Source organism: Rhea americana, unplaced genomic scaffold (assembly GCF_003343005.1).
Source record: "Rhea americana isolate MKP2758 unplaced genomic scaffold, rheAme1 scaffold_93, whole genome shotgun sequence".
In the NCBI taxonomy this organism is placed as follows: Eukaryota; Metazoa; Chordata; class Aves; order Rheiformes; family Rheidae; genus Rhea; species Rhea americana.
In genome coordinates this window covers 1,499,523-1,524,085 of record NW_028187122.1, presented here as the reverse complement: position 1 = coordinate 1,524,085, position 24,563 = coordinate 1,499,523, and the positions used below count along the sequence as shown (strand labels likewise).

The window sequence follows — 24,563 nt, the reverse complement described above, 5'->3', positions numbered from 1 at the left end:
CCTTTAAGTTTATTGTGCTCAGAATCAGCTGGGAAAAGGACATCTGGAAAGAGTTTCTCAAAACTATATCCAGCGTATTTAGGTCTGTTTTCCACGTAAGTTCGGACTGTTGGCTGCAATTTCTTCATAAATTCAGGGCATGGTGTTCCTAGTTGCTCTATAACTTTATTCCATTGATCAATATCTAAGGTTACGCAGCTAAGAAAAACAGTGTCTAATATTCAGCTAAAAAGTTATGTTTAAACTGTATGAAATATCCAACAGAGAAAAAACATACCAGATTATAATAAAATAACAGGTTCATCATCATCATTAACTAGGACCACTTTCTTAAGAGAAAACAGTGAAATCACGCAAGACTATGAAGAGTAATCAAGCCAGCATGAACTGTACTCAAAATCATAAGAATCAACTGGCAAAGGATGTATTTCTAAGAAATGGAGCAAATGAAAAGACTCGTATAATTTACTTAATAAAACCAAATAAAGTTTTTTGCTTTTTTTAAAGGAGTTTTCAAGAAGAACTCACTTTTTGATCTAAACATGTATTACACAGTAATCAAGCTACTAAACATCCTTAAGGCACTCGAGAGAATTACCATGTATAGGTGCTTTGTTCTCTGTTCTAGTCCAGACACCTTAGCCAAGTTCTGGACTCCAACAAGTCAGTAATTGTTCACGAATGACAACCAACATGGAGCACTGGGGGCCCATAAAGGCTGAAATTTTGGCCCCCACAAGTCAATGAGAATTCTACAAAAGGCTTCAATGCAGAAGTTAAAGGATTTGAAGGACACGTAATGCACATCCTAATTAATAAGTTTACAGAACTTGCAGAAGAATCCAGTAGATGTGAATATAAAAAAGCCTTGTTTGGCTCAGGAATTCTTAGTTGCAGGTGATTAGATACTGAGAGAGAATGCAGGTGGAGTTAGATATGCTTATCTCACTCACACTCTTCCCAACTGTTTCTTTTTGGCAACTGTCAAGGACAGCATACCGGGCAGGCCAAACCTTCAGTCCAAGCCAGCAGGCCCTCTCTTACGTTCTTCTGAACAGTAGACCTTTACATCAGGATTTTAAAGCTCTTTTACTGTGATTTTGCACAGACCTTGCCAAAAGTATCACCACTGCACGGTATTAAGGCTAAACTAAAAATCTACACTAGCAAAGCAGATTTATAAAGCTAGGTACAGCACAACCAATGCAATGACAGATGTGCGTGAAGGTAACGATTCCCTGGATCCTCTCTGCCTCAAAATCTTCATCTCTAACTGTAGTGTATCCAATATTAAGCAATCAACCTGCAGCAAAACCAGGAAAGATTTCTCATGGCATCTAACTGAAACTTGAGATTAACTTCCAGTAAAGCAAATAAGATACTAAACTATAAATCTGCTCATTTTTCTGAAGATCCAGAGGTTTCAGTCTTATTTGTGTGCAACAGACCCTTCATTGGTAGTCTTGTTAACGTGACACAACCCACACAGATACAGCCAAGCCATTCATGGAACAGCAACACGTAAGTGCCAGATATTTCTGAAAGGTGTTTGTAGCATCATTTTTGCATATAAAAATATAGAACTCCAGACTGTAACCATCTAACTGGTTAGATATTTTTTTTGTAAGCATCTTTTGTAAAACACAAAAAATGATAACTGCCAAAGCACTCAGGTACCAAAAAGGATAAATAAATTATTTCATTAAAATGAGCTTCAACGCAAAAAATCAATTGATGTGAATCACCAAAGCATCATCTAAAGCAAAAATAATCTGTCTTAAATGTGACAACACCCAAAAGCAATGATAGACACTATATTAAATTGGATGGATAAATAAATAAATAAATAAATAGATAAATAAATAAAGGAAAAAGAAAAAAAAAAGTCTATTTGCCCACATGGTATTTTGTTCATCTTTAGTTAGAGTTTTTTAGTTTGCATTCATCTCTAAGGACAGTAATACATATTAATGCTATCTTCATTGCTGGTTTTTTTATTTATATAGTGTAACTGTAGTCATTTTTGCAACATCTTGGAATGAAAATCACAAACTTGCAAATTGTATTTTGAAAAGGCAGTTTAAAAACAGTATTTTAAAAACTACCTTAATCTGGAACTGAACTGCTGCAGTAGCTTTTGACCTCTTAAAACTACATCCTAGGCCAAAGGTAAGGATACGATCTGTACCAGGAAATAAAACACCACCTTTGATCATTTCTCCCATGATGCACCCAACTGACCAAATGTCAACTGAAAACAAAATGCAATGATATTAACATAAAAGATAGTTTTTAAAATAAAATAAATAAAAATATCCAGACACACATACACATGAAGTGATTATAAAAAGCGTGTGTAATGAAAATGAGTGAAGATGAATGTGTGCTAACTACAGGACCAGCAGAGACTATGTCCTACTGCTAGGTGCAGCCTGAATATAAACGAAGTTCTTACCTCAACAATTTTTTTAAGTGTATCACAAGAAAAATTCATGTCCTTTTAATAAAAAGATTGTACAATGTGCATTTTCATCACAGAACATTAATAAAAACGTTAATCACTTCCTAACTAATTCAACCTGCTGCAGCAGCACAAGGATACAGTCCCTTCCTGGAAAGAGGATTTTGTGGCAAACCATTTCGCCCATAATGCACCCCACAGACCATAAATCCACTATGTTTGTAGCACAAAAAGAAGGAAAAGCAAAGCAAACGGTCATTGAAAATTAAAAGAAGCATAACATGATTGCATCTTATAAATTGCAGAGACAGCACAGGAAGAAGAGCAAGTCTTTACATTAATCAATGAAACCATGTTAAAAACAGTATGCAAGGGTTAGCATTTAACTATCTCAAATGAAAGGCAGAAAAATCAGCCTTTCGTTTAACATAGTGCTACAGCAAAGGGGTGGGGGGAGAAGAGAAGGGGGAGGAAAGAGAAGGGAGGAGAGAGGAGGGAGAGATATGCGCATGAATCAAGCTGCGTAAAGCTCTTCTTGAAGTTCTGAGGCTTGCAAAGCTAGCACTGCCAATAAACTAAATTGAAGCAGCAAAGATAAGTACATCTCTTCAAACTTCCATCACAGATGCAGGAATCATTTCAAAAACAGCAAACTAAATTGACCTTTAAAAATATAGCACATCTAAATAGCTTATACTTTTAGGAGCAGAATTAACTAGTTATTACATAAGAATAAGTATTTGCCATCAAGTATTTCCTACTAAAGTCAGTTTACCATGCATTTCTCTCTCTTTTTAAATAAAAAGCAATCAGTAAAATACAATCAGTAAAAGATCACTTAGAATTTTAGAGGTTTACTTAATGCCAATATTAGTATGTTGCTATAAGCCTTTTGCTTAAAATAACTGGTTTAAAAGTATTTCTCCAGTTATGCTTAAATAACATCTTACACAAAATAAAAACTCATACAGTAACAACTTTGTACACAATACATATTTGCTACATTATTTTAAAATAAATCACTCAGAAGACATAATCAAAGATGCACAAGTTTACTTTTTAGAAGTATGCCAATTTTTCTGTTGTTGCTTTCAGAGATACCGCTGACTGTATGTAAAAGTCTTCCTGAAGTCTTAATCATGAATCTGTATTATTACAAACAGTTTTGTATCAAACACAGGATTGGTATCTCAATTAAGCAGAAAAAAATAGGATTTAAATGAAAACAATTGTATAATTAAAATCACGTCAAAGTTCTGAGGGATTTAAATGATTCAAGCAAACAACATTGCTTCTTATTGAAAATATTCCTCCCCCTCTTATTTAAAAGTTCCTCTGAAATAGTACTTAAATCATATGAAAGCAAATCACAGTTGTATACATTAACAAAATTAACGTATACATTAACAAAATCAAGGGCCTGGTTCATTTAAAAAATGACTGTCTATTTTTATGATTAATGGTGTTTTTTCTTTAAAAACTCTTTTCAGATATTTAAGAAAAGCGTAATTTCTTTGACTAAGAGACTCAAAGACAAGAGGCCAAGTTTTGAATTTGGATATTTAAATAAAATTCTAAATGTTGACTTTTTCACCTGCAAAATCATCTACTGCCTTAACAAACCAAATATACTCAAACCGTCTGTAAATAGTTTGCATCCAATATTAAAAAATCACTTCTGCAATTGCATGGGAAGTCCTGGGAAGAGCAATAAATATGAGTCAGGGATTTTTCATCATGCATTAGAAGACAAATGAATTGAGAGTCTCAGGAAAACACCAGCCATAATTCCTCTGTTCACCCTTTAAAACAAACTTGTGGTGTACCGAGGTCTTTTGTTTTGTTGTTTCTATTATGCAAACAAAACCTGTCTATTTAAAGGTCTCTGTACTTCTTATGAAGCTAAATTAATTTATCCACAGAGGACTGCCCTTCTGAATACTCTTAGAGAAGACTGAGTCAAACCTGAATACAGGTTTGAAAAATCCTTTTTAAGCTCTACTGTTAGTAATACAGAGAATATTTTAAAACCCTGTTTGATGTGAATTTAATATTTTCTGTAATTCTAAGAAAAAAATGCTACATAGAAATGAAGTTGAAAACAACTGCACAGAATAGGAACTTGAAAGAATTAGTTTTAGAGGGTTTGGGGATTTCCTAGCTTTTTATCAACTCTTCCCTAAAAATAAGGTGTATAACTGCACATAAATCTAAATATGTTAAGGTACAGAAATTACACTGAAAGCACCCAGACAAACCCTTCTTTACTACAGTACCATATATTGATCACATAAGCATTTCATTAATATAATCTGTCTACAGTCTACAGAAACAGCTTTTTGTTGTTTTATTTTAAGAATACAGGTTTTCTGTATTTAAATTTTGCAGTTGCACTGCAGGGCAATGGAAGTATTATTTGGTTGCTGTGACCAAGTTCAAGTTCTTGAGTTTGCAAGGCCTGGTTTCTTAATGTGATACACCCAAATGTGTTTTATCCCCTTCAGTATCAGAAATCTATGCAGAGTTAACTCTGTCTTCAGTTTGTCTGGGATTTTTGCTAGTTTTAAATAATTAAAGATTTCATATATGCATGCTATATGCAAAAAGAGTAGTTTTCTACAGTATATCTCAATCACCTAAACATATATTGCAACCCTCCCACATCTTGCTTGAAGGGGAAATTTAAAGGGCACTAAAGCATGATAAAGCTGTCAGATGACCCTGTTCAATTAAACTAAATGTTAGTCTCTCTTTAACCAGTTGACAGTTAGCTATCAATTTTAAAGACCCTTTGATTTAACTGTAAGTTAAATATACTAACCTTCTATTCAAACATAGGTTTAAAGGGTTAGAATAAGCATCAGCGCTGAGCAGTGGGGACCCTGAGCAGCCCACAACTCTTATTCTAAGTGCATCCTTCCCACCTGCCTCGCTCCCCTCAGCAGCACTACTTTGCAGTGCACTGGAGCCACACAGTAAAAATCTCAGAAAGTAGCTATAGCAAAAAAAAAACATTTGAGAAGAGTAACAGTTGATATAAATAATCTTCTGATGACAACCCTGGTAACTGCAAACCAGACTCCTTCTCACTACTGACTCATTATAGCCAGCAGAAAGATTGCCAGCCTGTTAACTGGAGAAGAGTCGTGCTCTCCTACCGACTGGTACTTGCTAAATGACTTTCACTAACTGAGTCATCCTGCATTACTTTGCAATTAGATAATGTTTTGCTAATAATCTTACCCTCCTTCTGCTTTTAGATATCCCCTACTGTACACTTCAGTTAAAATCAACTGAAGTACACACGGAAGTCCAGACTGTCTTCTGACTCAGTTCAGCCAACAAATTTACTTTTTAAGTTCTCTGAAAGTGTCATTCTCATCCCAACAACTATGAATTCACATTCTGGGAAGATGTTCTATATTTCTGAATTACATTTTAATTAATATTCTGCAAAACAGAATTCATTCTTGCTTAAGGAACATGATTGGCTCTAGCATAACAGGGTGCTCTACAACACAATCTATTTATCTCCAATAGTTACCTAAGCAACATTTTAGTGGAGGGAATGCCTCAAACTTCTGTAAATGAAAACATACACTGGGCAAGCTAAATCAGAAAGCCTGACATTTCCATCAAATCAATTCCTTATGTAAGGCATCTGTATGATTCAGACTACAGATTTAGGTTGGGTCAATGCAAAGCCTGGGGGTGAGGGGAAGGAGAGTGGGAGAAAAGAAGAAAAAAAAGCTTCAATACAAGTTGTCTGCAAAACTTCAGCAGTTAGAAACTAACTTTAGGCTTGCTCCACTCAACCTCTGACTTCTAAGTTATATAAAAAAATAGCCAACTGCGGAAGCCATCTGAAAGAATGCACATACTCCTCTTATGCAGACTAATAATCCAGAGACAAAATATAAACCTCCCACTACGGGGAGGGAAATCTATTCTCATTTCTTTGAGCTATCGTCTTTCACTGTTAGTACCACCAGGAGTTATTTCTCTTGGCTTTTAAAAACAAACAAAAATATCGAATCTGTATGCTCCTGAAAGTTATGGTTTCCATACAGCCTGCAGCCACTTGCCCTAATGTTATGCAGTTGCCAGGGAAGTTTGCCAATTATAGTGAAAATCTTGAAAAACAGACTAAAGCCCCGGCTGTAACCTGAACCTCAGATCACCGGGAGCCAGCTCGCAAAGCATCATGTCATTTCACAGGGCTTGCAGCAGGTCTGATCAATACTGAGTTTAAAATATCTCCAGCAAATGGTAACCTTAGCGCACTGCGACTCCCTGGGATGCCAACACGGAGTGAATGGATTGAACAACAGTGATAGCGGGTCCATAAAATCGCAGCAGAACTGGGACTACTGCAATTGAATTTCAGGAACAGCACATTACCTCTGTATCCTAAAGGACAGCAGATGTGCCATTTGGAAGAATGTAAAGTACCTGATTACGTAACTTTCCCTCAAATTTTATATATCCTTCCTTATTTTTTTTTTAAACATAAAATACAAGGAGAAGAAGGGCCACAGAGTGGGTATGAAGAGAAGGAAAATGTCTGTAAGCATTTTTTCTCAAGTGCCATTAACCAAGAATTTTGTGTCACAATTTTAAAATGAGCTGGTTTCAATAAATGCCACAGTGGGTGGCCTCAGCTTGTTAATGTCTGAGTGGCCTGTAAGTTCCTTATATCCTGAAAGGCTATATTGAATACAGCTATGTAAAATTAAATTTAGGATATATATTTACTAATGAGTAATAGTTTACAACCTCATCAGGAATATAGTTAGGTGAAGGTATATCAATGCATGTAGCAGATGTTAAGAAAATATGTTTCTAGTACTTCCTGGATGAAACTTATTCTTTCAAGAAGCTTATTCTTTCAGTATGTTATTTAAATTTTTAAACAAACAAGGCCCTCAATTTCTTCTCCTATTAAATGCAACAAATCAGTATAATTTAATTAGCTAATTTATAAAATTCCTACAGGTTGAAAAAAAAAAAACAACATTAACATGTAAAATGTGGTGTGCAAAACAAAAATAAAGCTATGCCAAAAAAGACTATATTTGCTGACCGTTTTCTTTGTATCCCATCCCTAGGATGACCTCTGGTGCTCTGTAGTAACGAGTCACTACATAAGGCGTCATCATAAAACTAGTTCCTGCAGTTCTGGCCAGTCCAAAGTCAAGAATCTTCAAAGTGCAGTCTGACTTTACTACTATATTACTGGGCTTTAAATCCTTTAAAGAGAAACATCAGATACAACTGCTAAGACAAACACAAGTACTCGATGGTTCACATTTTTAAACGATTAAAACCCACGTATACAACTAGGTCATTTGTGTAACTGCAGTGTTTTCCCCTTGCATTAACTCATATGCATTCAGCAAACTACAGTTAATCCCTTTAATGTGTTTCTAGACTTATATAACAATTAAAAAAGGAAATCACAACTAGTATTACAAGATATGCTAGCAATGTCTGAAATAAACTGAGGTTAGTATGAAATGTTAGCTCTGAGGAAAGGACTAGAAACTCTTCACTGGAACGACAGTTATTACTACAATGCAGGTCACAGGCAACATGACAATTATTGAATTCACTTGATGCAATAATCATCATAATATAAAAATTATTATAATCAATACATGATTGTAAAAAGTGAAAGGTTTCTTTGTTATCTGAGGCTGCATTACCTCTTGTGAACCAATGCAGGTGTTTCTCTAAACAACAACAAGAAAAAAAAATCAACGCTCACAGAGACCAAGTTTCCCATTTAGGATTTGGTTTACATCTATAGAAAGTTTTGATGACCAAACCCAAAAGGTCACCAGTGAAAAACTGCCAGAGATTAGCCCTTAATCTTTAAAATAAGAATGGAAAATATCCTGATACATTTTCAGAGCTTTTCAATTGGAAATTTTGTAAATGTATTCTCTTTATTTGAATTCTAAAACCACCTTTCAATTTTCTGCTGCCTCTTTTACTCTCCCCCTCTTCTAGGAAATGTTATGAAGATCTTAAATTCACATTGACACTCATGGCTTTGCAATATCTACTTATACAGATGCTATACAGGTATACTCAGTTGTCATCTCAGCAGGATCTTACATACATCTGAATGTCACAGAGCAAATATTATCAGCAACTTTAGAACAATTTTGTCTTAAAATGCATCATAAAATCATTCATAGCAGTCAGACCATCAGAGATAAGCTTGGATCCTTTCTGCCTACAACCTATCAACAAGATTTCACACAGGACTCTAGCATTTGAGGCAGGCATCTGATTACTTGGCCTGCCATTCACTATTTTATAAAGACTTAAACATAACCATCTGCAAAATGTATGTGGTTTTAATTTGTATGGCTTTGTATGGCTTGCAGCAAGCCCCTCAGAAAGCTAAGAAAGCCGCACTAAACACAGAGAGGAAACCACAGAAAAGAGTTCCTGAACAATAGAATTGCAATGGGCAATTAAATTCTTGCACACTTACATATTCACACACACACACTTCCAAATCATAAACAAAGAAACCTTGCAGACAACTTTGGCTTAAAAGATTCTCAAATGCAATCAATAAGTTCAAGTGTTGTAACACATTTCAGCTATTTAATATGCATATTTCTGTTTCTGCTATAGTCCTATTTATTATCAGCTTTATTTTCGCACATTTGTATTATTTGGAGGGTGTTCACTATAGAATCTCAGGTGCATGCTCATGACATTAATCACATTTATCCTCCTCAAAGCTGCAGGATTAACACTGAAAATGTTAAGACATCTTCCCTTCACAAGAGGAAAAATACCTATGAGAACAAAAAGCAAGGGCTTACAAACTACTGTCCATCCTTAATTTCTGAACATTACATGGTTGTCATGAAGCCTAGAAACATATTGGAATACAGGAATTTGGTATACAAAACTCGTGCCCTTAAAAAGGCCAGAGGCTAGCACTGACTTAAACTGCATTCCAAATTCATACAGAGGCAATATGTTTTAAATAAATCAGAACTCAAAAGCTCCTGTAAGAGTGATTAAGTTAATTGGGCTGTACAAATATATTCAGAATCTATAGCAGAACATATATCACTTAATCTTAAACATTTAAAATATTAATGTTTAAAATCAGAGATGAATCTCCCTGTGTGGTTCATGGGGAGTCTGCCATGAGAGAGGCATCTCTGAAGAGTAATTCATTACCATTACATGGGCTAAATCATTTTTTGAAGAAGTTTCTTTCTATAGAAAGATTTGCATGATGGGCTTTCACAATTAGGCACCTTTGTTAAGCATTCAAAAGTAGACAGGAGAAAACAAGGTTTCAGAGCCTCCATGCAAGACTAATGACACAACGTGTCCTTCAGCGAGTCAGTGAGGCACAACTCTGATTAGACATCCTTCTCTGAGTGCAAATGGAAATGAACGCATATATATCTCTGAACTTGCTGGAGATTCCATCTCCACAAAATGCTTTGAATACCACAAGGTTCATTTATCAACATTGTTAAAGCCAGTTACTGAGATATTAAGATATCGTAGCTATCTGAAAAGTTGAACAACCCACTTAAAAAACACATGAAAATACTGACAAAAAAAGGCTCAAAACTTAAGAGAAGACTCAAGAAGTATGTTAGACCAACACCTAGAATTCTCCAAGGGCAGACACAGTTTAAGGAATATAGTTTCAACAAATCAATTCGCTTTAGTCATTAAAGGTAGTGCTGCTTAAAGCCCAACAGAGTGGTACAAAAAGTTACTATTGCAGTCACATACATTCCAGGTGAAGTATGTCCCCTTTTCCAGGACATCTCCCTCTTCTTCAGAGTTTTCTTTTAATTGTTCCACAGACAGAACAAATTTTGACACTCTGCATCTTTGAGTGTAAAGGCATAACATACTGCAGGTAAATAATGCAACCATTGTGCTAGAACAGACTGAATCTTCTAAGTCAGGAAAAGGGCTGTCAGACAAAAATCTATCATGAGGACATGTAAGTGAAATGTATCTGCCCATGCCCTTCAAAAGCACTCATGCATACATATGTTACTATTGACACAGAAAGTATATCGGTAGTCAATCTCATTACAATACGTTATTCTTAAACTTAGTATTACTGCACACTATGAAGCATTTCAAAAACTTCACCCATATTTACAAGGGCAGGCATTCTACCCTCAAAGCTCCTGTTGTACTCCTACCTAACAACAACTATCATAATAGTTACTTCTTTTCTAAAAACATATAAATGTCTCCATTTGTTCATGTTCAAACTGTTCTTGAAGCAAATGAAGTTATAGAAGCTCCCTCCTACCACCACTGAAGTCCACAGAAAGAGACACTCTTACTAGCTCAAACACGTCCATAAAATAGGCCATCTTTTCAACATAAAAAAAGGCCTAGGAAAATCTGTAATATCAAACCCGCACACCTAATTATTCAAGAGACCAGAAAATGTCAAGTTCTGTACAAACGCTTTATTTCAGAACCCTTAAACACATGTATATTAGGACACAAAGAGCTGCATAATATCAGCCATATGCAATACAGTATCACAACTGCGATAAGAAATCCAATTTTGTCTAACATTCCCAAAATAATGCCAGCAGCCCACTGACCTGTCTGAATGCCCACTCGCAGACCAGGAAGCAGGATGCAATGCCTGCCATTGGGTAACACTTCTGGCTATCCCTCCCTCTCCCAGCAAACACAAACGTCGCAGGGCAGATTGCACTCAAGCAGGAAACATGCCTTCACCTTCCCTCCCTGTGCTCTTCACTGGCAAGTGGTGACAGATGAGCACTGGAGCTAGCTGAGCAAAAAAGAAACAGTGTCTGGCTGTTCAAAGGACATCCTCTACTCAAACAATCATCCCAGTTCCCTTGAGGGACAAACAGCATACTGAAAGGGAGTGCGATACTGTCAGACGCAGCTTGCAGGCTATGGAATAACCCCCACTGCGGCACCACAACACAACAACGCCTGCTGGAGCAATCGGAATTGCCTTTCGTGATTTACTTTGCTGTCTACATCATCCTTGAGGAAGACCACATGCTACTGACTGAGACAAAAGTATCATGAATTAATAGGTTTAACTATTTCTTCTGCATCCTTTCAGAGATGAAAACTCTCTCTATAAAAATTACAGTGAAAAAAATAACATCACAAAAATACAAGTTTACAGATTCCAAGAATAACAGAAAGTATATTTGAACAGTTATAATAAGTATATATAGGTAATCTCAAGCAATCTTTACACTACACAGAAACATAAAAGAGATGCTGAACTTGAATAGGAGATCTTAAATTCTGAACTTCTTGATTGCATTGCAACACATATACGCTATTTAAAGGTGGTAGTCAGTTCTGCCTGAAGGCAATCCGAATGAATGCTTTGTGACATGCAGCTGTATGAAGTTCCAGTCACAGGTCTTCCTCATGAACTGCTTATCTGGAGATTTCAGATAAGTGTTCATTATTCTGCTAGTAAAAGAGGTCAAGTAGAATGGGCAGTTCTTTCAAAAGATGAAATTTCAGGTTTGGTTACCAAAACAATAAAGGTAGAGATGCTTTCAGATGGTCTTTCCTGCCATGACTACTGAAGATACATCATTACATAGAAATAGAGGAGGTAATGTAACTCACTGTGAAGATGTTCATTTACTTATTCTGTGCAGATTATCATCAAATTCAGGAACAACATTCAAAAGATTAATTTCAGAATTACAGTGGAATAAAGTAAATCATTTCTTTTCAGCTTTTTCTCTCAGTCTGTGAAGCATCATTTGTACTCCTATTTCTGCTATTTTTCCGTCTCTTTTAAACACTCAAGACAAAACCAGGTACAGTGCAAAACCAACACACTAAGCTCACTTACCCTATGTATAATTCCAGCTGAATGAAGATGTTTGATACCACACAGCATTTGATACAGAAGATATGACATTCGTTCATGGTCTAGCTCCATCTGAATCACTTGGCAGAGATTTGCATCCATGAGTTCCATCACTATGTAACTTATGAAGCAACAGAAAAGAATAATCAGACAATACTACCATTTTATGGTATTACTTCACTTATTCATCTTTCTTTATGAGTATTTTTAAAACTAATTCTCAGCTTTAGTTCAAATCAGACTTACACATCTTGAAATTCTTCCAGGGATTTTTGTGGTGTGAACACATTCAGTAGGCCAATTATCTGTAGGAAGGGGGAGAGGAAATATAATTGCACTGCAGCAACAGTAAAGTTGCAAAGTCAACATTTCAAAACTAACAGCCAACACTTCTCTTTCAAACCTCCTGGTAGACTTCACCAAAGCTCAAAGATGTCCAGAGACTCAACCAGGTCTAACACACTGTAGTAGATGCTAATGATTCTAGGAAAATTACCACATAATCTAAAGACACTTTGTGAGGATTAACAAAATAAGCTCCAAAGATTAAAACTCAGAGTAGTCAGTTGGTCTTTCCCCTATCCTCTGCTTTCAGTTTGAAGAGACCTGACAGGATTTTATTACAGATGAGAAAAAATATATTAAGATGAAAAATATGACAAACACCAGCTAAGAGATACCACTTTGCCATAGACAGAGGTGAAAGCAACAAATCCACCTAAAGAAAGAAACAGATTCTTGCAGTTGCATTAGGATATTTTCTAGTTGCTAACAATGGATGGGAAATGCAGTAACAGGTCAAACTACGGCTCATTATCAAGAGTCAGGTGGGCTGGAAACAGTTTATCATCATACAAATTATGCTATTAGGTAAAATTTAGTTCAGAGAATCCACACACAAACCATCTCTGTCCTAGAGAGTATACAAAAATTTCCCAGGTAGCTGCAAGACAGAATATGCTTTCTGTGACTCTCCTTGCCTAATAGCCAGCGGAAATTTCCTCTTGTTCAATGGGTATCAAGAATAAAGGCAAGGAAGACAGCACATAGCTGCCTGTGAAGGAAGGAAACGCTAATACCAACATTCTGTGGTCTCTAGTCATTGCTAATTCTCTCTGCAATTCTGTGCTTTGCTCTACTTTACAGCTTCTCAAGCATCAGACAGTTCCTGTTGTCACACTGCAAGATTCCTATTCATTCATGCATCAGAAAAAAAAGAAAAATCTGCTGCAGCCTCTTTCCTCCTCCTGGTTTAGCAGGTGTAGCAGAAAGAAGGGTATAGTCATCTGCCACGGTATTTTCATTTGCCAGCTGTCTGTAAAATATAGGAGTGTAACACTGACTACTTTCCCAAGTTTCAAGAGAGTATTTAAAGACTGGGTGGGTATTAAAACTAGCCAACAACGGTTCTTCTGAAAGATCTTTCTGTACTTATCACAGAGATAAGGCCATGCTCTGAACACCTCTTCAGCTTACAGAAGATGTCATCCTCTGAGGTCATCCTGAAGATTTTTACAAAGAATGACCTTCCAGTTAATTTTTTAATATCTAAAGCAGGATATTGCACTTACATTTTTGTGGTTAACACACTTCATAAGAACAAGCTCTCTGTAGGCTCTTTTAGCATGAGTTTGGTTCTGAAATGGCCGGCTTAGCTTCTTGATTGCAACATTTCGTTCAAGGATGGCATCATAAGCTGCACTGTAATTAAAATAAAATTATTACATCTCAGTGTCAGACTCATCTAAACTGTGGCAGTTCCCATCTTTTTCACGTATCATGTATCAAGTCTGCAGATAAACTAAAGTTTCAATATTATTCAGCTTACATTCAGGGCATAAAAGCAGAGTACACTTGTATATTGAGCAATTCAGAATTTAGAAAGGTTTTCCCAGCTTCAGAGTCCTAACACATCACAATTTCCACAAAAAAAATCGTAATATCTCTGTTTCTTAGAGTACCTTACTAAAGATACTGAATTCTTTATACTCACTGACACTCAAGAACTGACTGCATTAAGAAAAGTCAAAATACTTCAGAGGAAAAAACACGTTATTTTATGTAAAAATCTTTACACTTAAACAGAGAAGGAAACGAGAAAAACAGGTTACACAAAACTCCCATGTTTTCAGCAACTATGCAGTATGCAGTTGTTCAATATCCCAATCATAAAGGGAATACCAATGTCAAAACAAAAAATTTTTAGGAATGCCTTAACATCTTCATGCCACTGGCTTTAATTTGATAAAAAGGAAGAACAAAGTTTAGTTTGTAGACAAATGCCAAGACACTGATATGATTAAGTAACACCGCTTGTTAACTTTAGTTTCCCTTCTTTTAACTGATGAAGACTATTATATTGGACAACTCTCATAAACATCACATTTCCATGACAGAAAGGCATAGACTTTGTTTCCTGTAAGAGGCAATAGGATAGGTGATTACTGTGAAGATTTAGCAAATACTTGTCAGTTAATAAAGAAGTATCAGCAAGGAAAATACTATTTTACTGTCTATTATCAAGGATGGTATACAAACCTAATGAAGAACACCTGTTCGTAAAGGGTCAGCATCAAGTGAACTCAACTAGCTACTTTAAAAACATGTTTTCTTTATCGTACATAGGCTTGCATGATTTTTTAAATTCATCTAAACCTCTAATCACTGGGGGGGGGGGGAGAAGAAAAGGGAACATTTACTAATAATTCTTTAGTTTACATTTTCTGCTTGCTGGAATTTGCCCCATCTATCCCTAGATACGGACCATATTATGAAAGAGTGACAAAGAGATGGCCAGGAAAAAAAAGTCTACGTAGAACTCCTGTATCGGTATTTAAACTTCTGCTATAGCAACTAGCCTCAGAGTCTGTTTCAGTGGTAGATACAATTGAGCCTTTTGAGCACAAAAGGCTCAATTACTCCACATTCCTCCAAATTAAGTTGGATCGGTTGAAGAAAAACAAAACAAAAAGAACACCACACACACTTTCCAGATTACTGGCCTTCAATCAGTTCTGAAGCAGGAAGAGAGGAGACAGGTCAAAAACCAACAGCAAAAGACACCGTTAAGGAAAAAGTGACTAATGGTTACTATTGTTGTTTTTCACACAAAAAGTAGTTCTCCAAAATTCTCCTCTGTAACATATAAAAGTCAAGGCAATTAGAAATTCTATAAAATTAACCTAAAATTACGTTTAAATTTCACAGAAACCTTACCATACTATCCCTTGTGCTCCTGATCCTATGGGTTTTAAGTTCTGATATCGCTTCAATACAGTGAAAGTAGAATCTCCAATTTCAACACTGTAGAAATTGTTGTCACGCTTGCTTCTGCTCATGACGGCAACTTAGTTAGATTGCTTCATCCAAATTTTGCTTCTGACCTGCAAAGAAACAAAATTTGAAAGCTTTATGTATCCAATAAAATGTAAATTCTTTACAATAAATGAAAGACATTTCTCCAGAAAGTCCTATATGTAAACATACGCTATTTTTTCTGTCTGCAGGAGTGTGATGGCACGTATCTGAAACCTTTTTTTTTTAATCTTTATTTTTATTTTATCCTATCTTTTATCTCAAGATAGGATTCTAGAACGGGAGGAATAATAGAAAAGTAGAATTGAACTGTTGGAGCAAAAATCCTAAACGGCAATGGACAGAAGGTGGAGGAAGGAAGCTATATCATACACAGATAACACAGTAGTACTGTAATTCCTTTTCATATACGCATGCAACAAGTGAGCAGGGCTTGGACTGGACACTCTCCAGAGGTCCCTTCCAACCAAAATTATTGTATGGTTCCATAAATATGAGAGTGACAAAATATCAGCATGCCCTGGAGCCACGGAAAATACCAAAATATTCTCAGTCACAACTCACAGAGATATCCATCACTCATATGGAAACACACCATCAATCAAAGACGAAAAAGGAAAACTGACCTTGTCAGAGATCTCTTATGCCAGCTCCCTTTCTGTCAGAAATCTGGGCAATACCTCTACAATGATAAAACACTACTGGTGTCACTAAAATGGTAGCTTTCAAATTCCCTGTGATACAGGCAGCATCACTGTATGCTGACATCCAATGCTCTTCAAAATGACTATCCATAATACAACAGCCTATATATAAAGTTACCTAAAAATAAATTAAAAAGTCAGGTCCAGTACGATGAAGCAACCCAGTAGAACGAGCTGGATTTTGAGGAAGGATGTTCTGTCTGTTAACCTAGGGAAAACAAAGCTTTCAAAATTCGCTAGCTTAATGATGTCTCAAAACCAGGAAAGTCTAACAAAGAAATATATACAATGATGAAAGTAATAATCAGAGAAAAGAGGTCAAAAAAAAGGATGTATATTCCACTAAAAACCTCTTATATTAGAAAAAGAAAACCAGTATCTTAACAAACATGTTTGCAGGAGAAAAAAATAAAATTGCATAGTCCTGTTTCCTCGGTGTTAACCGTGTACTTCTAATTTTCTCTTTACACAGGCTTTGTGTGGAGTTAGAACAGATGTTTCGTGGTGCAAATTCTTGTTAGATCAGAACAGGAAATTCTTCATTTAGAGCATGTTGTCTTCCTTGCTTACCAACTCAGCTAACACTTTCCCCTATCATCCAACTGTCCACAGAGTGACAGATTGTTAGCTTCCATGTACTGATTACACTTGTTTAATTTTAAAAATACTCTGAAAACGTGGACAATGCAAACATGGCCTCCACAAATAATCAAACCTCATAAGGTATGTATTTGGATTCATCTCTGAAAACAAATATTCTACAAACAGAATTCTTTAAGAATTTGAAAGCTTAGCAATTCTACTTTCAACTACCTAATCTGCATTCATTTCAGCTATGTAGATACAGAAGCTGAAAGCACTATGAAATTCTAGAAAGAATACATTTTTAACTTTTTACATATTACAGATCAAAAACACACTGCTTAAATGGGGATCAGTCTCAAAGGATCAGACCCTTCTGAAAAAAAAAAAAAATCTTAGAAGTTGAATCTCAGTTGCAAAGACTCCAAAGACTTAACTAAATCCCAAAGCAGTCTGCATCAGTTCATTAGCAGGTACCGTTACAGCCTTCCTTTTTCAGCTAACAAGGAACGCCTAACCGAGCAAGAACTGTAGCTAAGCTCAAGAAAAAGCTGTGCACAAGTTATGAATCCAGACTATAAATGGTATATCTCTGGGATGGATGTAGGTTTACTGGATACAGCCAAAGAGCTCATTTTTTCAGGCTCCACAAGACTCCATCTCCAGCTTTTACTTCCCTATCCATTTTATCACTGCATCTTCGGGCTCAGCTTCTTTCTCAATACTTCCGTCACAGATGTTCCTCACGCATTGTCAAAGCTTTGAAACAAGAAAAAGTGCCCAGTAAATACATAATGACAAAAAAACAAAAAAAAGAGTGAATTAATAGAGAGAAAATTTGTTGCGGAAGGTATGAAGTCAACCAAACAAATTTCTGAAAACCAGAAACAAACAAACAAAAAGATAATCAATCACCCAATCTTAAGTCTGTTCTTCATCAGAAAAAAATAAAAAACTTATCAAGTTTATCCAGTAAAACTGTATTAATATGTAGCAACATTGAGCAATGTAAGATTAGCTGGAACAGCTTAGCAGAGTGCTGCTTTTTGATATCAGAAATTAAAAAAAAAATCAAGATAAATGAAAGTTCACTTCACCTAGGATAACTCCTCTGAAATGAATGCAAAAAGGATCATTCCTCTCCATCTGAGGCTTTCAGATTAATGTTGACACTTTCCCATTTAAAGGTCAATTTTAAATAGTCTGCAAATCTAAGATTTAGTTTAATTTCCTTCCAATTTGGTAAACTTCAAAGGATCAAAGGGTGAACTAAATGTAGTATAATTTAAGAAAGGGATTTTCAGATGCAGTCTTCTCTTAAACAGAAAATTTTAAAAATAACAGATTTTATGTACTTGTGCAAAATGAGGAAAATATACATCAGCTCCAGCTGAATCCTAAAATATCTTGGTATTTTTCCAATTGGTACATGATACCCTCCAAGTCCAATAAAGGAGCAATATTGAAATAAAATGAGTTCTACAAATTTATACAAGTCCAGTGCTTCAGATTAACTATGTCCATGTCCCGCAAGACTTATATTCACACAAAACTGGAGCCAAGGTTTACCTGGCTTTTAATGATCTAATGTCTTAATGGAACAGTAATAGAAAAATAGTCTTAGGAGGAGCAGTAAACAGCAGGGGATCGCTGCTGGAGCAAAAGATATGCACAAATTTTTCAAATTCTCGTTACATCAAGCCCCAATCAATCTCTTCTCCTAATACAATGTCCCTAAAAATTCCCAGTGATGTTTACTATTATTTAAAATAGCAATTGTTACAACGCAAATTAAATTGGGGGAATTAAATTGGGGTACTAAATTAAATTTCAGTGGGGTGTAGGCACATTTAATTATATCCAACAGTTTGAAAGCAGCATTAAGATAAAATAGGTATGCAAATTCAATTAATATTTTTCAAAATCATTATTTTTATTAAACTCATTGTTTCTAAGAATTATTACATTCCTGCCTTAATTTCATGCAAATTATAAACTCCTGCTGTCTATGGTTTATTTACAATTGTTTATTAACAATTGTTTATTAAAAAAAGAATGTGATGTTTGAGAGACATGATTCAGTGACAGATATAATTAATATATCTATTCTCTGCTGAAAAATTCACCAACTGATATCAGTCATAATAGTACTTAAAATAAAACCCCAAACAAAAAAATCCTAATTAGTAAAGAACAAAGCCAGAAAGAGAAAGGAAAAATTATAACATTCTATAAAAGAAATCAATGCTTCTCCTTTCCACATGAAACATGGTTAAGTAAGTCTTGCTCATGACAGATGTTCCTGTGATTATTGTGGGTATTTATTTCATAAGAGATCTAATCTATCTGGATCCCGCCTAACTCCGCTGCGGCATTGCTCCACACCTGACTAGCTTTACAGACTATGAAACTCAAATGTGTCTCAGACCACTATCTTGCAACATTTCCAAGACTCAGGAAATGAATTAAGAACAAGATTGAGGAGATAGGTTTTGCAGTGCTGAGATTGCTCTCCTTCAGGAACTACTTACAGGAGGAAGGGACTGAAAACAAACAGCCCCTCTCTTACACACAGCAAAGCCAACCATATCCAGTAAGCCACCGGGGACGGGAAGGGATAGCTTTCTAAATAAAACATTTGATGAATTTCTGAGCAACTTCACATTAGGATATATTCCACGACTAAAAGTAGTCAGAATACAGAAGAAAAAACAAATACTCTATTAGATCTTATTGGAATTTTTAAAAAAATATTTCACTACACATCTGTACAGAGCAGCTCTGAAGCCACATTCTAAATTTAATGTTTTATCTAAAGACTAAAAGCCTTGCATCACAAGATGAAGAAGAAAAAAAGTCTACTTCACAGTGGGATACTCCTGCTTGCCATTACTAGTCAATGTTGTCAGTCAGCACATTTCAAAACAGGAGAAGGATGAACACACCAAACAGATCAGCTGAAAACCGACATTAGTCTGCTGCCCAGTTAAATTAGTAGCAGGTCTGAAAAATCTCCATATAGCCAAACACATGCTCAAGCACTCGCAACCAGAACTATGGTAATAGTTGGTTTCCTTTTCCATTATCCAGTAAGTACAAACTTCATGTAAGATTAAAACATAGGCTTATATTAGCTGACGCAGCGGAAGAATTAAAACCACGTGAGACTAGTGGATAGGACAGAAAAATGGTAACAAATAAAATGGGCATAGCAATATACAAGAGGGAATAACTAAGGAAGGAGGAAGAGGTGTCCTGAACTGAGGAAGGGGAATAGAAGTGTCAGGAACATGATGCAGGGAAGAAGGCAGCATCATAGACTTGTTCCAAGCTTTCACGTCCTCATCCTTCTCTCTACTTGCATCTCAATCACCTGCAAAAGGGTTGCACTTCTTAAGACATAACATTCCTCTACCAAAACGTCTCTTTCTAAACTTTACACTTATTTTTTGGTACCTTGACTCTCCAGAGAATGTTAAGTCCCTTTGGATCATATTCCAAAATCAAAACCAGTGTCTCCTCCAGCATCTTTTTAACAGTATTTGTTCTATCAGATAATCATTCAGAATTAAGGAGCAATATAAACCTTACAGCTCATCTTCCTCTCACCACTATCATTCGAAATAGCAACGTCCACTGCCTCAGCAAAACATATGGTCTACGCCTTCATTTTACATGCATGCTCTTCCAGCATAAAACTGACCTACTTAGGAAGAAATGGAGTCAATTCTCAGGAAAGCCATCTCTTGCACATTTTGTACAGAAAGCTATTGCAAAGGGCCTAAGGAAGGCTCTAGGATGTAACAGGGGAGTCCTGATCTGCGCAGCAGTTTTGCTCGTAACAGAGATGCATCTTCTCCTCGCTTCCGAGTCTCCAGAATCCCATCTGGCCTTTACAATTTCCGCAGCCTCTACCAATCCTGGCATCCCTCCATCCCCATCTTCAAAGTCTCTTACACTTACTGCATGTTTTTTTGTGTTGAGCATGGAAGAAAAAAATAAGGCACTCAGTTTATAAGCAAGTTTATTTCTACTCAGTGCTTTGCTCTGACTCAGCTTGAAACCCTTTGGGCTCACTGCCTGTCCACCTCTCGTGGAAAGCTGAGTTCTTCATCCTCAAGAAATGCCTGGTGCTGCCCTACTCGGTAAACCCAGCTTCCAGAACAAAGTCAAAAGATCTCATATTTTTCCATCTGCTAATTCACTGGTGACTGATTTTATGAAGACTTTAGTCTTAGAAGTTCCACAGCACCAAAAGTCTTAGTCTTTAAATATTAAACTAAAGTCTAAATTCAGAATCAGGCAGACTTTCAACTCTTACCCAAAATATCCAGCAATTTCTTTCATTAAAACATGTTATGGCTGCATCATGATTTTGTTCCATTTTCTAGCAATTTTGCAGAAGCGCATATAGGAAGAAAAGGAAGATGCAGACTGCAGATTTTCATTAGTAATGCGGAAACTAATAATAAGTTTGTCCCGTTATCTATGAGCTTGCCAGAATGCTATCACTGTCAATGGGGGAAGAATCCCACAAAACACTGACTTCTTCTCACACATTAACTGCTGTATTTTACCTTGAGAAAACCACTCATAAACCAACTTCAATCCCTGGTAGCCTTTTAGTCGCTGCCCACAATTACACAAAATAAGACATTCTAAAACTGAACCCTGAGATGTTACAGTGTGATTTGGCATACTGACTTTCATCCAACATATCTGGATTCAGTTTTAGAGTACTGAAAACACAGTATAAATCTAAGTGCAGGATGCAATTGAAAAGGATGAGTCCTCTACCCATCCCCTCCTTCACTCTGGTATCAGGACCCATTTGACACCACTGCGCGCTATCTTAGAGGGCAAAACTGGCAGAAAACAGGAGAGGAAGGACTGGGAGAATTTTCCCCATGTATAATCAGATAAAACTTCCCAGTCCCTGACTCCTCAGTCATGAAAAGAACTTCATTGCTGTACATCCAGTGGATCACAGGCTAAGTAGAGGCAGACCAGGTCAGAAACTAGAAGAAAAAAAAGCATCCCTGATCTAACCTAACTGATGTGTTTGATGAAAATAGTAAAATCATAGCTTATGCTCTCAGGCATTTTAAACTCAGAAGTAAATGAAATAGAGAAACTTGATTGATTCTGGTCTTACAAGCTGCTAGGAAAGCAATAAAAGAGCTTACTATCAGATCACGTGTCAATAATTTATTTGCCACTGGTTTAGTGGGCTCCATGCCACCTGACAATTCACAAAACCATTCAGATTTCAATACTAACCGGTGCATACACATTCTGCCTTGGTTGTCCTCATTCTTCAGCTTGCCATAGGTAATATTTACCCCAAAAAAACACAAGGAAAATGCTGAATGTGGAAATAATGCTTTATCCACACACTGAAAGTCCCTTGAGAACCCTTAAGACTGTGCAAAATTGCTAGTCTGATTCCATGAAAAAGAAAAATGGAATTTATGAGCCCTGCAGGAGACTCAGGAGGGTCAACAATTTCCACTCCTTTTTTTTTCATACATTTTGTTGAAGTTGTAAAGACATGATAGTACTATAAAGGTAAAAACGTTCTGATGCACGAAACTTGTAACTCCTTGAAAAGACAAGTAGTATGAATCTTTAAAAGTAAATATCATGCCAACCTTAAGAAGTATGGACTTTTTCCAATACGGTTTCATTGACACTGCAGTCTCCTTTGCAACAAACAAATAATACTGACAATCAAGATTAACCAAATTTCTTCAACAAGCTTTAAATGAAGCTTAAGCTTCAGTAGTAAGATTTTAGAATAAAAGAAACCTTGTATAACAAAGTTTTTATATAAATTAACCTATCATTCACATCCGTTTAAAGAAAGGATATACCTTAGCACTTTTCCACGGGACTGTTCCATAGAAACCTGCTATCTTCAAGATAACTGTATGATAACATAACACTGTATTTTAATATTGGTATCTAACTTTGTCTATAATACAGACAACATTTAGTTTATCAGTCAACATATGGGACAGTAATCCAAATAAATTACGGTTCATGTTAAAATATTTTCTAGTAAAGTCTAAATGTCAGACAGAAACAGGATTTGGGACAGAAATACGGGAAAGAGAAATTCATTCTTTGCTCACATGCATTCTGTTTAAAGGTCTTACTACAGGTGGATTAAAAACCTTAGGAATGGGCCAGATGAACTTACACATAGATAAAAACAAAAACTCGTAATGCAAAACTATACAAACAATAACAATGTATTTAGTAAATTTGCCTTTGAAAAATGCATATTTGGATTTCTCTAGAAAGCAGAGATAGATGACTTGCTGCTCCTAACAGGTCCCTTTTTATTTGATGCTGTTTAAATCTGTTATCTGTACTACAGGACAGTACTATATTCAGGTCTCCAATGTAGTACAGTTTAAACAGCATAGTTCCAAACCAAAGCAAAGTTAACATGTTCAAACTAGGGCCGGCATCAGTGTGGTTCAGCTGAGGTTTGTGGCACGTGGAGCTCACAGTACAGATAAGGTTATCAGAACTTCTATATCCATCCCATCAACACGGCTCAATTTGGGAGATTTATGATTTTGCTTTAAGCATCAATCCAAACACATCTGCATCAGGACTCTGAGCAGTTTAGCTGAAACAACAGGCAATTAGGAGCCTGGGGGCTCCTGGGAACCACCGCTGTACAAGTAAGGAAGCAGATGACTACAGAAGCTGACCAGAAGTGACAAAAGACAAAAATCATGATAAACAGATGCAGAAGTGGAAAAAGGCAATTTTGACATGATAATGGCATAAACCACCTATCAATGATGATTCAAAGACTCCACTCAGAATATTGCAATTAAAATAAGGGGCCTAACACCACAGCAAATCAATCTTCTGTAGGAATCTTTGGCTGACCTAGAGAGACATGTAAAGAAAGCCAGCAGAATTTCAACTATATGCTTGATGGCTATTGAAAGCAAAACAAACATATATTATATGTAAAGTCCCAGTATTAATGATTTTTATTTAATTTCCTTGTGAAATTGCAGTTCACACACAGTTGATTTGCATGCATCATGTGCCTGCGAGTGCTTGCCTAATTTTCAGCTGTCACATTTAAAGGCTTCCGGACATCTGTTAAATGGAGTATTGTAAGTGGAGCCCATTTTTAACTAAAGCATTCTGTCTCCTTAAAGGTAACCTTATAACACATTTAGTTATTCACAAAAGTAATCCTAGTTTTACTGATGTTTTCATTTTCAGTATTGTCCTTTGACAGGAAGGTTATACATCAAAATCATTCAAGCTCTGTAAAATGATAGTTCAGATAAGGGATTTGGAAAAAAAAAGAGTTAACATTATTTGGGCAAACAGTGCTGTATGGCAGTACTAGACCTCTTCAAATATGAAAGACCTCTGAAAAATACGAAGATTATTTTAAAATGAAATATCATCATTGTTGACTGCAGCATTAATTTTCTTAAAATTCTGCAAAGCTTTTAAATTATGTCTTCACAAGTCAGATGGTTATGAGTTGAACAACTTCCAAACGATTGCCTAAGCTGCTCTTAATGTTGACATATGTTTAATGAGGTCTCTAGAC

At 36.1% G+C, this 24,563-nt stretch overlaps 1 protein-coding gene across 6 annotated transcripts in view; it reads right to left on the bottom strand.

Moving 5' to 3' along the window:
- The window catches only part of MAPK8 (mitogen-activated protein kinase 8), a 57,106-nt gene that overhangs the window by 13,025 nt on the left and 19,518 nt on the right, over positions 1–24,563 (bottom strand). For 5 of the 6 annotated variants that reach the window (XR_014898208.1, XR_014898209.1, XM_085324798.1 and 2 more), the window contains exons 2-8: positions 15,582–15,748; positions 13,937–14,066; positions 12,612–12,670; positions 12,348–12,486; positions 7,545–7,710; positions 2,180–2,251; positions 2–184 (exon numbers count right to left, since the gene is read on the bottom strand). Coding sequence is in view for 4 of the 6 variants with exons in the window: in XM_085324798.1 (XP_085180924.1) it covers positions 2–184; positions 2,180–2,251; positions 7,545–7,710; positions 12,348–12,486; positions 12,612–12,670; positions 13,937–14,066; positions 15,582–15,703 (871 nt within the window). In the remaining 2 variants the exon portion in view is untranslated. Of the gene's footprint in view, position 1; positions 185–2,179; positions 2,252–2,602; positions 2,675–7,544; positions 7,711–12,347; positions 12,487–12,611; positions 12,671–13,936; positions 14,067–15,581; positions 15,749–24,563 lie in introns of all 6 variants that reach the window. The other variant, XM_085324800.1, reaches the window with a different exon arrangement.